The 15921-nt window shown below is 35.6% G+C and overlaps 1 protein-coding gene across 2 annotated transcripts in view; it reads left to right on the top strand.

The window, feature by feature from the left end:
* Positions 1-2506: 2506 nt before the first annotated feature.
* Positions 2507-15921, top strand: part of PDE6C (phosphodiesterase 6C) — a 28442-nt gene continuing 15027 nt past the window's right edge. For both annotated transcript variants that reach the window (XM_031597749.2, XM_090145217.1), the window contains exons 1-11: positions 2507-2986; positions 11362-11514; positions 11630-11719; positions 11962-12102; positions 12655-12729; positions 12818-12882; positions 12995-13061; positions 13918-13965; positions 14170-14319; positions 15105-15248; positions 15326-15394. In XM_031597749.2, the coding sequence (XP_031453609.2) occupies positions 2507-2986; positions 11362-11514; positions 11630-11719; positions 11962-12102; positions 12655-12729; positions 12818-12882; positions 12995-13061; positions 13918-13965; positions 14170-14319; positions 15105-15248; positions 15326-15394 (1482 nt within the window). The remainder of the gene's footprint in view (positions 2987-11361; positions 11515-11629; positions 11720-11961; positions 12103-12654; positions 12730-12817; positions 12883-12994; positions 13062-13917; positions 13966-14169; positions 14320-15104; positions 15249-15325; positions 15395-15921) is intronic.

Genomic DNA, 15921 nt, shown 5'->3' with positions numbered 1-15921 from the left:
TTTTACAAAGAAGGTTTATCAGCTCGTATACAGGAAAGTCTAATTAAAATACGGGCTTCACTTGTCAACTCAAGGTACAAATAGAGTAATTTATCATCAGTTGTGCTTTAGATGTGGTGGAATCATGATAAGCAATCTAATGTGTTCTATATTTTAAAAGATGAGCACACATGATAATGAAATTGCTAGATAGCTTACTAAAGGTTGACTTTTACAAAACCAGAAAAGAAATCAATACATATATTTTTAAAACTATAATATTAATGTGTTCGTGTTATTGTGTGTACACACCATTTCATAACACAAAGAAACCATCTATGTGCCATAGTTAAGCTGAAACAAAGAAACAAAATTCAAAAATCTTCTAGTCAACAAAAGGATGATAAACAAATCCACGTGGCTTGAAGCAGAACCAGAAGATAATGCTGAACCTGAACTTTTAAGGATCTAACTGAAACAATGCATGCAGTGCATTTTTAATCAAATGTATAATTATGTAACTCCTTAAAAATCTCCAGTTCCTAGAGTACTGTGAAGGTACCCAGGCTGAAACAGTGCCTGATGCAGGTAACAGATCAACTATTGTGAGTTACACTGTCAATCTAAAGATAAATTATGAAGGAGTTTCTAATGACTACCATTATTGTGCAATATTTGTGACATGCCATTGTATGTACAAAAATGGTAATACACAGGTAACGTTAAGATAAAGTTGTACTTTGATAATTACTCCTCTCAAATTAAGAATTGCCAAAAAGCATACTATCTATTTTTCTTATACAAAGAATCTCTTTCTGCTCTTCTTGATCAACGTGGATACCAGAAAAAAACAAACAAATGAAAAAAGATAAACCAAGATGAATTATATTGCAGCTCTACTGCAATATCTATATCTGCTCCAGTGGGTGTTAGCCCCTAAAATCAACTACAATTTTCAACATTCCTTTTCCATTCATAAAATGATTTATGATGGTGAAAGGCACCTCTAGTCCAAGCATTCTGTTTAATTTGAATATGTCCAAGGAGGGAGACTCCAAATCCTCACCAGGCAACCTGCTGCATCAGTTCATTGACTCAGAATCACCAAGGTTGGAAAAGACCTCCAGGATCATCTAGTCCAACCATCCACCTACCATCAATATACCCCTACTAAACCATGTCTCTTAGTACCACACCTAAACACTTCTTGAACACCTCCAGGGACAGTGATTCAACCACCTCCCTGGTCAGCCTGTTCCAGCACCTGACCGCTCTTTCAAAGAAGAAATTTTTCCTAATATCCAACCTGAGCCTTCCCTGGTGATTGTGACCTCCACAGTGAAAGAAGTGTTTCCAAATATACTGATGGAACATTGGTTTTTGTCCTGTCACTGGGCCCCACTAGAAAGAGCCTGCCTGCATCTTCTTTGCACCTTCCCTTTACAGAAAATCCGTGTGAGCAATTATGAACTCCCAGTGGTAGGAAACTTCAAACATACCATAAAACTACAACCAGTCTCAAGGTTCTCCCTTCACACAGTATCTGTCAGTTACTACCATTTTTATTTCCAATTAAGAGAGCAGAGATCACCCACTTTTTCTGAAGAAAGCACAGAAGAAACTGCATCTCTTGAAGGACACTATCTAGTCATTTGTGCTTACAGACTAAGAATTTTGTTGGATTTTGAACTCAATCTTGTATTCAAGCCATTTTCTGATTTTACTATTTCATTTGGACTAAGAATTTTGGAAAAAAAAAACAAAACAAAACATTTACATAGAAATCATATCTGTTTGTGCTTAAGCATATCCTGGTTCCTTTGTTTCATCTTTACCTGGATAAATGACATGGCCAAGCTCAGACTGTTTCAAAGTCTTTAGGAGTTCATGCATTTTATGCACATATAACTTGGTAATTATTCACTTTTAGTAACATAAATTCAATCATCTCCAGACTTAATGAAAGAAAAACAAATTTTGCAATTAAAAAAAATTTGTAACATTCTGTTTTTCTCCCTTTAAGCACCTCTCACAAATACACGTGTACACGCCTGTGCACATGTACAATGTAGGATAAGTATCTAAGAGGAATTCCTGGAATTAAGTTTCAATGGAAAATGTTGGGTGTATAGTTGAATTTATCCATTGCAAATGAATGAGAAAACTTACAAGAATACATCTACACCTCAGTTAATAAGGTCTAAGAATTCATTGGTTAGTTTCAAATACTAAAATGACTCCTTTAGGATTTATGAGCTAAGAATGCTTAGGGGTTTAGTGTCCTGACATCTCTTTAATTAGCAGTCTCCAAGATCTCACTAAGAAGACACTAAGCCAGTGCCTTCTGTCATATCTCAAGAGTTTCAGAAGGCTTGGAAGTCACAGAGGAAGGTGAATCTACTATGCTTTTGTACAGAATGTACAAAGTACTGTTTTCTTACTAGTACCAAGTTAGTACTTCTTGCTACCACTTCTGCTTTGATGGTGATGAAGTTCTGAAAGAAATCCTAAGAACAATCCAGCAAAAATGGGTGAGGTAAATAAAGATGCTGTTGAAAAATACTTGGAGAACAATCCCCAGTTTGCCAAGGAATATTTTGACCGCAAAATGAGGGCAGAAGTGCTGGGAAGTGTCTTTCAAGTGAGCCCTGGAGATGTGAAGGAAGGAGTAAGCTTCAAAGACATGTCTCGCCTGGAGGAGTGTAACATACTTTTTGAGCTGCTGACAGAAATCCAGGATGAAGCAGGCTCTATGGAAAAGACTGTGCACAAAACCCTGCAGAGGCTGTCGCAGCTGCTGGCAGCCGATCGGTGTAGCATGTTTATTTGTCGTTCCCGAAATGGTATTCCAGAGGTAGCTACCAGGCTTCTCAATGTCACTCCAACTTCCAAATTTGAGGAGAATTTGGTGAATCCAGACAACGAAACTGTTTTTCCTTTGGACATCGGGATAGCAGGATGGGTTGCTCATACCAAGAAGTTTTTTAATATACCTGATGTGAAAAAGGTGAGTGATTTCCCCTGGGGAATGGGTTTCTGTGCATTTGCTTACTCAGCTTTCTTTCTGCAAAGGGCTTGAGGGTCTGGAGCCATTCTTTTGAGACATCCCCAAGTCAGCAATCCAGATATAAGCAAGAGAAAAGCAACAGAAAATAATGCTTAAAACCCACTATCGCATCATGTAGCCTAGGGAAGTAGTTCTAGTATCCTTGCACAATAATCAAAACCTGATTTACTGTATTAATGGAGAATATCAGATATATATTAGAATATATCATATATATATATAAGAATATATTAATAGACCAGTGAGTACTTTTGTTTCTATTGAACAAGGCAGGAGACTCCTATTGTTTTTTCCAGTATAGGTTTGCAAGGTCCCATATCATTTGATACTGCTAAACACTCGTGTCTGAATATAATGGATTTGTAGCTTTCATAATTAGAGTGCTTCCTTACAGTGTAAATGAACCCAGATGAAGATGGTGTCAACATATGTTTGGCTTCATGACTCTCTATGAATTTAAAGTAGTTTCAAATTATGAGTATGTCCAGATCCAGCATGTGTTCAGAACCATCTATGAAGAAGAACTGCTCTGTTGTTTTCAATGTTCTTGTTGAATTTGCACATAATTACCTAGTTTATTTAATGTGCAGATAGGGGTTATAATAAATGTTACATGGAAATTATGTTGAATAATCAGACAGAAATGCATGAATAAGAATTGCTTTATAAATGGCTTTGAAATATATAGGGAAAGACAAAGGTGCTTTGATTGTTGTAGATCTTTTTTAAAGCAACTAACCTTATATCATAACATGGCAGCAGCTTCACCTCTTTTTTGTCTTCTGTGGAAAAGCTCAGTGTAATCAAATGGTGGTAAAGATGAGTATACCAGAAGATATCTGGTTTTCCATATTTCTATACTGACAATTTAAAATTCTAGAGGATTTTAGAGACAGAAACCACCTCAGTGTCCTAAGAGCAATGGAAATAATGAATGCCTACATGCAACGCAATTTTCTATTGCTTTGCAGGAGGTAAACGAAAAGTAACACATTTTGTCATGTGAAAAGTTGGCAGGCATAAAGGAAGGAAGTACTACTCTTAAAGTTCAATCAAAAATCTGCATGTGTGTGAAAAGAACATTCCATTACTATGTAAACTATCTAAGATATAAGTAGGAAGCATGAAAATAAACAGAAAAATGATTGATTTGAGAAAGCAAATCAGTTGATTTTTAACCACTAGGTTGCTTTCTTTGGTGGCTGCTGCTCTGACAAGAAGCATATGACTGCCTCTTACCACCACATTCGGAGATTGGAGGATAATCCTTCTAAATTCATAAGGCTGATTACATGAGAAAAGATCAGAAGGATCAAGAAAGATGTGCCTTTTATCAGACACTGCACTGCTCCTAAATATCATTATGTGAGAGGCACCCAGAGCAGGGCTGCTCAAACATTTCTGTGCTTTCAGTAGGACTTGTTCAGAATTCTGTGAGAAATATAACGTAAATAAGAGAATCTCTTTGTCTATCTAGCACTGCTAAATATTCATTTTGCCTGCATAAATGAATTAATGCTTGATGAATACCTGTTCATCTGTTATTTAACCACTCTGAAGTCATCTTCGGCATTCATTTACTCTCTCAGGATTACTGAGGTCCATGCCATTAGGCCACACTTAAAAAATACAACCAAACTATGGAGCTATTAATCCACATTTAGTAACTGAATGTCACTGAAGTGTTAACATTTTACAAGTTAATTACAAAACTCAAAGGGATTTTTCTGGAACCAACATTTGTTATTTAAAAATTAACATGAAGGTCTCATTACTATCAGCATTACCACTCAATTAGAAAAAAAAAAATACCCAGTGTCCAAATCCACACTCTGCACAGGCAAAGCTCCTACTAACGTCATCAGAATCTTTATCTTTGTAAAAAGCAAAGTGCAAGTTTAGCCAGTAATATTTAAGGAATATAGTCAGTCCGTGGCAAAAGAAAGTCAGCCACCGAAGCCTTTATCATAATTTTGAAACAAGCATTAATTTTCAAATCACTTCGCTTGCACCTCTGTCAAACTAGATTGTCTGCTACTTAAATCCTGAGCAAAAATATGACAAGTGGAGTTAAATCTGAGAAAAATTTTGCCCCGGTGTCTTGTCAAAATACAAACGCACAACGAATACAAAATGCAGAATGAATGATGGCTACAGTGCTTTAAGGATGTCATGTCTAACCACACTCTATTGCTGACACAATCCATATCCAAACAAAAAAAAGTCTTAAGCTCCTGGTAACACTGTCAAACCCACAGTGAGACACTGTGGTGCTTTAATCACCACCTCTTTATAAGAGGAAGAAACAGAACAAAAGATCGCAACTGCAATCAATCTTTGGGACATGGGACTTCACTTTTAGCGCCTGGTAGCCAGTTCTTGAGAGATTACCTCCTTCAGCCTGGAAAAGTACCAATAAACGTGAGGAAGCTCCTCATCCTGACTAATGCTACAGAAAAGAAAAGCAGGAGGAAAAGATACAGACCTTTCATAATTAACTTAGTAGCAAGAACAGACTCCCCCCCCACAAGATTAAAGACTTGTTGACAGCAAGAGCTAATAGTATTTAATCCAGGATTTAACAGCAGTGAGAAACAGGAGGCAGGCAGGACCACTGCTGTAATGACTGGCCTCAAATCGTTCCCAAGGCCTAGCAGAGTATGCTACTTAAACATTCCAAAGTAAAATAACAGACTGCATAAAATCTGATACGCCCATTAGTATCCCATAAAAATTATCTGATAACACTGACAAAATGATAAAGATTTTAAGTTACATCTTTTCATAGGGTATTATTTCCAGATAGAAGTAAGACGTAAAACAAGATCTTCTGAGGAATTAAAATCCCACATTCTCTGTAACAAGCCAACATAAATAGTATATATATTTGCTTTTATCCACTATATATTTAAATTATGAATGAATAAACAACAGAGCATTGAGAAATTCAATGCTTCCATCTCAGATTGAACAGCCAGAGCACTGATCACTGTGGCACCTAATTTAACCAACGGGAACCTGCAAAACAAATAATCTTAAATGCATCTTCAAGTGGTAAATTTCTGCATCAACCCTTGGTAAATTGAGGCAGCCTCCATTTGCATGAGTCTTTCCTTCTGGAGCTCTATTTCTCTTCAATTAAAAAGTGGGAGATGTTTTCATATTGAAACTTTCTGAAGTGACAGGATTTTCAGAATCATGGGAATGCATCAAACTCTGGAGCCTGGAATGAAGAAGAGACACTCCAACCTTTTTCTAGAATCTACACAGCATTGTAAAAATAACTTAAAGATTATCTGAAGACAGAAGAGAGCAAGTGGAAGCATGATGTGGCAGCTCAGTGCCACTCAGAACAGTCACACTGCAGTGAGGAGGTCTGGACACCAAGCCAATGTCCAGCTGCTGGGCGTACAGTCATTCTGGTAATGTACAGCAGTAGTCCTGGGACCTGGCATTGATCTTAGTTTGCATCCTAGAGCAAGAAGAGATTGGTGGAATTGTGCTCATCCACGTCAAAAATACAGAGCACTGGGGAAGTGCAAGAGGGTAAAGGACACAACTCACTGACCTGAGAATAGTAGTGGGAAGGGATTAGGGAGGAAGAAGAAGGAAGAGTGGGAGTCACTTTGTGGTTAAGCTGGTAGCAGGCCTGCCATTTTGTAATGAGATGTCTCAGTTCTCATCCGCTAGGAATGTGGTCTTGAAGAAGAACCCCAAACATCCAACATACTGATGAAACACAGTAAGTTAAGTAAAGTTTCATAGGCCAGTTAGATTGTTAAAACAACTTTGGAGGGAAATTCTTGAGAAACAAACTCAAAATTCTTAGGATTAGAAGAAATTAGAAGAGCATCTTATTTCTATGCATCTTTGCATAGTGCTTCAGAAGTTCTGCCTTCCTGAATGCTTCCCAGCATAAACTAAACACAAGGAAAAAATGGAGAGGTAGGTTTTTACCTGGCTAGAACTTGCATTGTGTCTACATGTTAATATCTGCACCTCTATCTCACCTTGCCATCTTGATAATAAAAAGACTGTCATAAATTCAATACTTAAAATAGCAAATATTAAATGGGAAAATGGAAATCTGTTACAATCTATTATAACGACAAAGTTTCAGTCAAGAAAATATTTTAATACCGGAACCAATTGCTACTAATCATGTTTTCCAGGAGAAGGGGGGGAGGGGGTGAAATTCACATCTTTCCTTCTTTCCTTGAATTAACTTGTGTTTAAAGAGAAAAGCTGCCAAAATGAAAAAATAAAAATTAAATACTAAAGTGAAAAGTTCCCCTTTAGGCTTATTTTCTTGTTTTATGTGAAAAAATTACTCAAAGAAATGTAATAATACTTCATAAAGTAGCAAAACATCTGCAACTTTTGGCAATAAAAAGCAGGAATGTCAGTGACATAAATGAAAATGTTTAATCCTCAAGTGCTCATAATTCCTTATCTATTTTTATTTGCTTTGATTTTCAAAACTCTTGAGATCTTTAAGATACCAAATTCAATTTGTTATGTAACACTAGCAAGTTTCATGTTAAACTATAGCTGTCCTACATTCCTGAAAACAATTTTTTTGAATGTGGCCCAGTGAATGGCCAATTTAACTAATTGATTTTTGTCTTGAATCAGACTGATTTGTCCTATCTGATGGTAGATGTCTTTTATATTCCATTTATAATTAAGTACATCATTATGAAACAAAAACATTTGTGAGTTGAAATTAAGATAAGCAGAAACATGAGGTACAGCAATATAACACACCAATTCCCTACAGCTCAGCAGTGAAAATGTTTTTTAAGAAATCTGAATCAATGGAAGACAATCAGTGTGAGAACACAATATCAGGAATGGGAAAAAATACAGCAAGGCTATCAGAAAGAAAAGCAGAAACATGTAAAGATGGTGCAAAGAAAGGTGTAATAAAGACAGTGTGACACTGGCTCCTGATGACAGAAGTTCCTGTAGTTTCTGCTCCACTACTGGTCTAGTGGTTGGTGACCCTGCCCACAGCAGGGTGATTGAAACTAGATGATCTTTGAGGTCTTTTCAACCCAGGCCATGCTATGATTCTGTGATACTGCTTCAGACCCATTCCTTGCCATCCATGTATTTTGCCACTCTGAACTCACCTATGCAACCCAGAACCTCCAATCCACAATGAGCATAGTAACAAATTAGTCATAACTGCATGAGCTCCCAGAAAGATGGAGGAAAATAGGCATTGGCTGTCTTGGCACTAACACCTCAGCTGTAGGATTAAGTCTTTCCATTTCTCCTCCACTGTGGCGTTAGAGGCACTTTGCCAAACTTAAAATGGGGAACTGGCTGCACAGTAAGGTACTGATGCATCGCTCAGAGGCAACACAGTAAGGGAGAAACAGGAAGAGTTTTTTGAGTGAGAGTTGATATGCAAACCAAGGTGTAAATGTTGCCTGTGAAACACAAAATTACATCATATCGTTTCCAAGTAGGGCTCCAGTCAAGGAAGCAAAGTTCATGAAGAAGTCTTGTTTCCTAATAGGCGAATCAAATGCATAATGAAGATGTTGATGGTGGACCAGATAATAAGCAATCAAAAGGGAAAAAGTACACTGGAAATGTGAAAAGCCTCATTTACTGGCAACTTTGAACTGCTGTTCCTCTTGCCTCAGATGAACGAATATAATCAGCCTTCACCCTGACTGACCAAATAGGGAAGAAGGATCCATATTCCTTTATGCTTTCAACTGATTTTCTTCTCAAATATCTCCCTTTCTCTATCTTTCCATATTAACAAGGATCACACTATCTCATTACTTAGAATAATTTTGGATGTTTTTGATCAAATTTACACTCACTGAGTAATTTATGTTGTGGAGTTTGATGTGGAGGTTTGCAGTATTGTCAAGCTCAGTTGACTCAGGCTGCATTTTGCCATTCAGAAATGCTCAAGACAGTGCAGTGTTAAGGAACAGAGTGTTGCAAATCCTAAGATAATGTTGTGAAATGAGAGATGCAGTTCCATTATAAATACAATATGATTGAACAAACATTAGAACAATGGTGTTCATTATGTTTTAAAATTTGGCACAGAATAAAGCCTGTGAAAGTTTAAAAATTCTGGAGAATTCTTTTTTTTTTTTATAGTTTGCTTAAGGAACCAGCCAATGAGGCAGAATTCATTTGGAAAGAAATAGCAAAAGGATACATAGATGAACATCTCTCTCCTAAGATAAGAATAGGAGGGAGAACCATGAAATAAGAGAGACAAGATGGTTTCTTCTTCTAGATGGTCCATCAATAAGAACTTTCCAGAACTAATACAGTAACACTGATTTTTGAAAACAAAACAATGATTTATATAATTAAAAATTATTATCTGGTCATATAGTCTGAAAACTAACTTTCTTTTTGTAATACCCCTGCTTCCCAGAGAAGTGACTTTTTCTCCATTTGATCTTATTACCAACACAAACTTACAGCTGTGTAGCTACAGTTCACAGTCAGCTGTGTCTCAGCAGGCAAGCTTATTAATAAACACCATCCAAGGAAAATAAAAAATATTTTTAGAAATAACTGATTTTTCCCTTTCACAGAGGTATAATCACACTCTTCACAGCAGTGAATTACTTTTTTGTAAATTCCACTGCTACCATTTAAATAGAACATAAAGAAATCAAAGTTATCTAAAGTTATCTAAATTAAGCAAACATAGAGCATTATGTTTATAACTCATTGGTAAAAGGTTTATCATAATAATGTGTAGTATTTGTAAGTTACAATGAGATAAAGCTGGTGTCCTGGCATAGAGAATGAAGAAAAATGAATTAGTCATTTCAAGTAAACTGGCTAGAATAGCAGTCAGCTGTCAAACCCCTCTCCAGTCATCTTTTTAATCACCTGTAACAGAAAGATAAACACAGCGAGGGGTCCTGATTTTCCTCTCATGTAAGCTGGTCCTAGCTTAGTGCAAGTCCAGGATGCATTGCACAGATTAGCATCTGTCTACAGAGTACTGTGGTACAGTAACAGGCTATGTATCTTAGCTTCAAAAGAAGCTAGTAGAAAACACTTGCAAATATAGAAAATTATGAACAAACCTCCTTTCCCCCATCTTTTTAAAGTCTGTTTTATGATTTAACTTAAAGTTGAAAATTCACAACATCACTCTAAAAGATGACTCCATTTATAAGGTCAGGCTCAAATAAATTGTCTGCCTTAGTATAATCATAGGAGCAGAAAGACATTATTCTGACTCTGATACTAAAAGATTATTTGATTCTGAACAGGATTTTCCAGACATTATGAAAAGTGATTTTCTTCAAAGCCAAAGGAGCTTATGTTCTCAGGAGAAAATATGTTAAAATCTTGACTGGGAACAAACTACTACCAATTATGAGCAAAATTTTCAATATTGAAAGGTCTTAATACACAAAATTTTGCTTGCATACAAAAAAATCATATGATTCAAGTCTTTGTATATGCTGTGAAAAAGTTATCAGTGTATTATGAGGTATTTTTACCTATCTGCACTGAACTATCCGGGCACAGTTCAGGTTGGCTTGTGGTTACAGATCTTTTTGTTTATTGACATAGACTTGCATCCTTTAAAATTTTCCTGCCATCTCTAAAAATCTTGTGACCAAAGTGCTTCTTCCCAAGCACCACTATTTGTACCTTCAGTTAAAGAAATTAAGACTCAGCTGCCACATCCAGATGATTCGACTCACTTTGTGTATACAGGTCCCTTTTAAGTATTAAGAGATCAGGAATTCAGTTAAGTGAGACATCCCTATAGCTTTCTCCTGCAACAACACATGGCTAAGTCAGGCATGCATCAGCTGGGGATGCCTCCCTGCCAGATGCATTTTTAGCCACAAAGATTGTAAATAGTTTCACACATAGTTTTTAATACCGTGTGATGGGATAGTATCATTCATTTTATCTACAGAAATAAATGAATATAATAAATATTAATGCAGTTACGAAGTAAATCTCTTACATGCACACCACATACATTAAACTATTAGGTACCCACAAATTCATATTTAAAGCTCCACTTTATTTGAGCTTTTAATTCCTCAAATATATCTTGAACTTGATTGCAGTATCCACATTCATAACCAATTCTTAAAAATGTATTTACATGCAACTCTGTGACACTGTACTAAATAATGATAATATTTTGGGCAGTATCAATTTACCGCACTGTGAAATTGTGCTTATATCATTGCAAATATAAATTATGAAATACAATAACCGTTTACTTTTGGTATAATAATTAACTGTAATGTATTTAAACTCTGCTTTTGATTTTTTTTTTTTTCCAGAATAACCATTTTTCGGACTTTCTGGACAAAAAAACTGGTTATACAACTGTCAATATGTTGGCAATCCCAATCACGCAGGGTAAAGAGGTGCTTGCTGTTGTCATGGCTCTCAACAAATTAAATGCCAGTGAGTTCTCAAAAGAGGATGAAGAGGTAATAAACTCCTATTACACAACAGCACAGTCACTAGTTCACCAAATAGTTTGGATGAATCTACCTCTTGATTTGAAAATGTCTTATTTTTGGCTTTTTGTTTTGTCATTTTTAGGTCTTTAAAAAATACCTCAATTTTATATCTTTGGTCTTAAGAAACCATCATACGTCATATCTCTACAACATTGAATCCCGAAGAAGTCAGGTACAGAAGAATTTGTAAATGATACTACTTTGTTTTCGCATGAAACCATTATTCTCACTGTCCAATAGTCTCACATGCTTATTTGAGTAAGAAAAACATCTTATTTACTTATTTCTTTGATAACAGTAATTCAACTTATTGCTTTATTTTGGGATGCCTGTCATTCGTATGTGTAGGTTTGTTTGTTCCATTCAAATGCATTTTACTGTTGACTTACTCTCTTTCTCTTTTCTTGCAAATAGATGCTTTTGTGGTCCGCCAACAAAGTATTTGAAGAGCTAACAGACATAGAAAGGCAGTTTCACAAAGCACTGTATACTATTCGAATGTATTTAAACTGTGAAAGATATTCTGTTGGTCTGCTGGACATGACTAAAGAGAAGGTAACATTCATTTTGCCTACCTGCCAGAAATGCCTTACTCCTAACTGTAAATTATAAAATCTGTCCTTCTCATTCACTGGTTCTGCCTATTTCTAGTGTAGTTCTCTCCAAGATGTAAAAATACGATCCTTTCTAAACCTTTGAGATAATTTATACAAAATCTAACCGAGTTACAAAAATCAGATGCAAAATAAGCATGGCAAAGCATACAACCATGATAAACATTATAAAATCATTTTTTGAATTTATCATACAATTCTGAGTAAAGAAAGAAGGGAGAAGTGTAGTCTGATTACTGTTTTATAAATTGCTATCTACTAAAACAAGTCAAGTGTATAAGTGAAGAGACAAGCTTCGTATTAGTCTGAAATTTAATGGTTACTATTTCTTGCCTGGAATATACTTTGTCGTTTGTTTGTTTGTTTTCCTGAAATGTGTCCATAAAACTCTTGTGGACAGTGAAAAATAAGATTGTTATCCATAAATCTCATGTTATCTCTGAACACTGAACAGATTTTTAATTTTGCTAACATCTGTGTATTATTTTCTCAGGAGTTCTATGATGAATGGCCCATTCGGCTGGGGGAGGCAGAGCCTTACAAAGGTCCTAAGACACCTGATGGAAGAGTGAGGATATTAATTTTTCTTTTAATGAATCTTAACTTTGACATTGATGTTGTACAGGTAACTTAGATGTTTTTCTCTTTTTGTTTAGGAAGTCAACTTTTATAAGATTATTGACTACATCTTGCATGGGAAAGAAGAAATCAAAGTCATTCCGTGAGTATTCCTTGGCAGCCTGTTAATGTGTGGTAATTAGATTTACTGCTGGGATAGAATACTAGCATGTCTGTATCTGCAAAAATCATCTAATTTCATTCTCTCTCTAAAGGTCACCTCCAGCAGATCACTGGTGTCTTATCAGTGGATTGCCAACATATGTTGCTGAAAATGGATTTGTAAGTTCATACCAAAAGTAAAAACTACCTGTCTTAATACATGAAGTTCTTCTGATTGAAAAAAAAAAAAACAAACAAACAAACAAAAAACAACCAAAACTTCCCACACCCAAATTATCTGAAAATACTGCACTGCTTCCAAAGTTATTTGAATCAGTAGCCTGTATGGAGACAAACCCACAGCACTAATATCCAAAATACCAAGATAATTTCCCTCCAATTATGGTAACATTAGAGGAATTTGCATGGTGCATATTTCTTTCCAAATGTGTGAACTATTACTCACAGTAAATGTCTAAATATACACCGTTAAAAGTTTTTTTTCTTTCCTTTTCTCATGTCTTCTGTGTAGCAGTAAGTTGGAAAACGTGGGCTGGGCCAGATCAGCTAGAAAGTATGTGCAGCTCCATACTGGTACAGCACTGGTTTAGCATGGCACACAGCATAGCCAAGACTTGTAATTCAAAGTCATTGTGAGTGACAGCTATTTGTAATTCTATGTCATTTTTAATAGCAATAAAGACATAGTCTTTTGAGGTAGTATTCACATTATTTACTTCTATAATTCCCAAGTCACAGAAAACTGGCACAGAAGTTTTCTCAACATTTATGCTTATGCATTGTGAGGTTCCATACATGAGGCACTTTGGTGTAAATGCTCCAAAATTATACGTAAGAATACCCACAACTAAATTAATAAGAACAGTTTTACTCTTTGTAGAATGCTCACTGCTTTTAGCTTAAAATATCTATCCTTTTTTTTTTTTTTTTTTTTTAATAAAAAAAACAACACAGGCCAAGTCATGATGCATGCTATATTTCCCTTAAATAATGTCTCCCTTTCTTTATATTGCAGATTTGTAACATGATGAATGCACCAGCAGATGAATATTTCACATTTCAGGTAATTCTAGTAATGTATATAGTTAGAAACATCGTGGAAAAATATGCTAAATCCTTCCACAAATTAGTTATATGATTGAGTACATGAAAAATTTCTCCTTTCTTTGTGATTCATGGGACTTAATGCTACATGGCCTATATTAATAGCTGTATTACTACTTTCAAAGAAACGTGCAATATTTCTTCCTCTCTGCCTTTTCTATAGAAAGGACCTGTGGATGAGACTGGATGGGTTATCAAAAATGTCCTTTCATTGCCTATTGTCAACAAAAAAGAAGAAATTGTGGGAGTTGCAACATTCTACAACAGGAAAGATGGAAAACCTTTTGATGAGTATGATGAACAGATAATTGAAGTAAGTATAATAGGATTACAGACCCTAGGAAGCCATATGATGCTAACTTAACAATTTTTTAGCAGGCTATATTTACATCTGACCAAAAGACTATCTTCCTCACCATAGTTTCTTAAGGATGAGAGATTTTTTTCTCCATTTATAAAAGAGAAAATTTATGAGATCATTTACATTCCAATAATGAACCAAAGTCAGATATTTTTAAGTCGTTTGACTCTTTAATGATGGTCAATGTTCATAATTAATGTGAGTGGGTTAAAAATCGGATGGAATGGAGCAGTTCAGATGCAAGGAACTTTTGAAGATCTTCTAGTCAAACTCCCTGACCACTGCAGGGCTAGCGAAAAGTTAAAGCATATTAATATAAAGGACAATGTCCAAATGCCAAATATTAGCAGGCATGGCATGCTGCTTACCAATGAACATGCCTACAATCATGAACTCTAAGGGAGATCAGGTATTTGGAAAGATATGATATTACACATTGTATTCAAGCCCCCCAAGCTAACCTAAATGTTATAAGCCTCAAACTCCTGTATATAAGATGGGAATATGGGCCCTTATAATATATAAGGTGGGAATATGGGCACAGGTTTAAACAAACAACATCCTTAAAAGCTGCAAAGGTCACATGGCACCTGTTGATGGGAAGGTAAAGTCTTCTAACAGGTCGAATTGAGTTTTAAAGAGCATGACCGGAATGTAAATTGTAAGAATTAAGTTTAAATTGGCAGTTCAATTTTATTGTCATGCTGTCACCTAACCTTTGCTTTGTTTTGTTCCAGACTCTTACACAGTTCCTTGGGTGGTCTGTTTTAAATACTGACACTTATGATAAAATGAACAAGCTTGAAAATAGAAAAGACATTGCTCAGGAAATGCTTATGTACCAGACAAAGGCTACTCCTACTGAAGTTGAATCTATACTGGTGAGTTTCTGTCCACAAAATTGAAGTAAGAAATTTGCTACACAAAACCTGAATGTATTGTTCATTTTCATTTTCAGAAATACAAAGAGAAATTAAATGTAAAGAGTATAGAAGAATGTGATGAAAAAGATCTTATCAGGATTTTGGTAAGTCAGTAAATGAAAATTTGACTTCCAGAAGCATGCTGACATCAAATAGCAATGGCTCTTATTCAAAAAGCTGTATATAGATAAATTCTGCTTAATACCACTGATACTAGCTATCAATTCCACAACTAGATGGAGCTAATTTGATTTAATAGTACATTTTCAACTTCTTCAGTTTCTTCATGTACAGACTCCACTGTTACCTACAAGGAAGCACTGTCTCCGATACATGTTTTAATATTCCTGGATAGCCAGAATTATATAGAAAGATTTATACCAATTAACATTTAAAGTGGTGAATGCTACATGAACAGTGCTACACATTTATTTCATTTTGAAAATAACAGAAGGTATAATGATGCAAGGTCTCTTCCATTTTGAGTAAGAGAACACATACAGGAGTTTCTGTAGAACTAACCTACTTGCCCATAACTATCCTGCATCTCCCTAGGCGAAGAAGTCCAAATGCAGCAATATGATACTTCGCAGTGCTGAAACAGATTTGACCTAAGCAATTAAATCTCTCC

The sequence above is a fragment of the Phasianus colchicus genome, chromosome 8 (genome assembly GCF_987193195.1).
Source record: "Phasianus colchicus chromosome 8, bPhaCol1.hap1.1, whole genome shotgun sequence".
Lineage (NCBI taxonomy): Eukaryota > Metazoa > Chordata > Aves > Galliformes > Phasianidae > Phasianus > Phasianus colchicus.
Note: the sequence above shows the minus strand (reverse complement) of the source record. Positions and strands in the feature narration are given on the sequence as shown.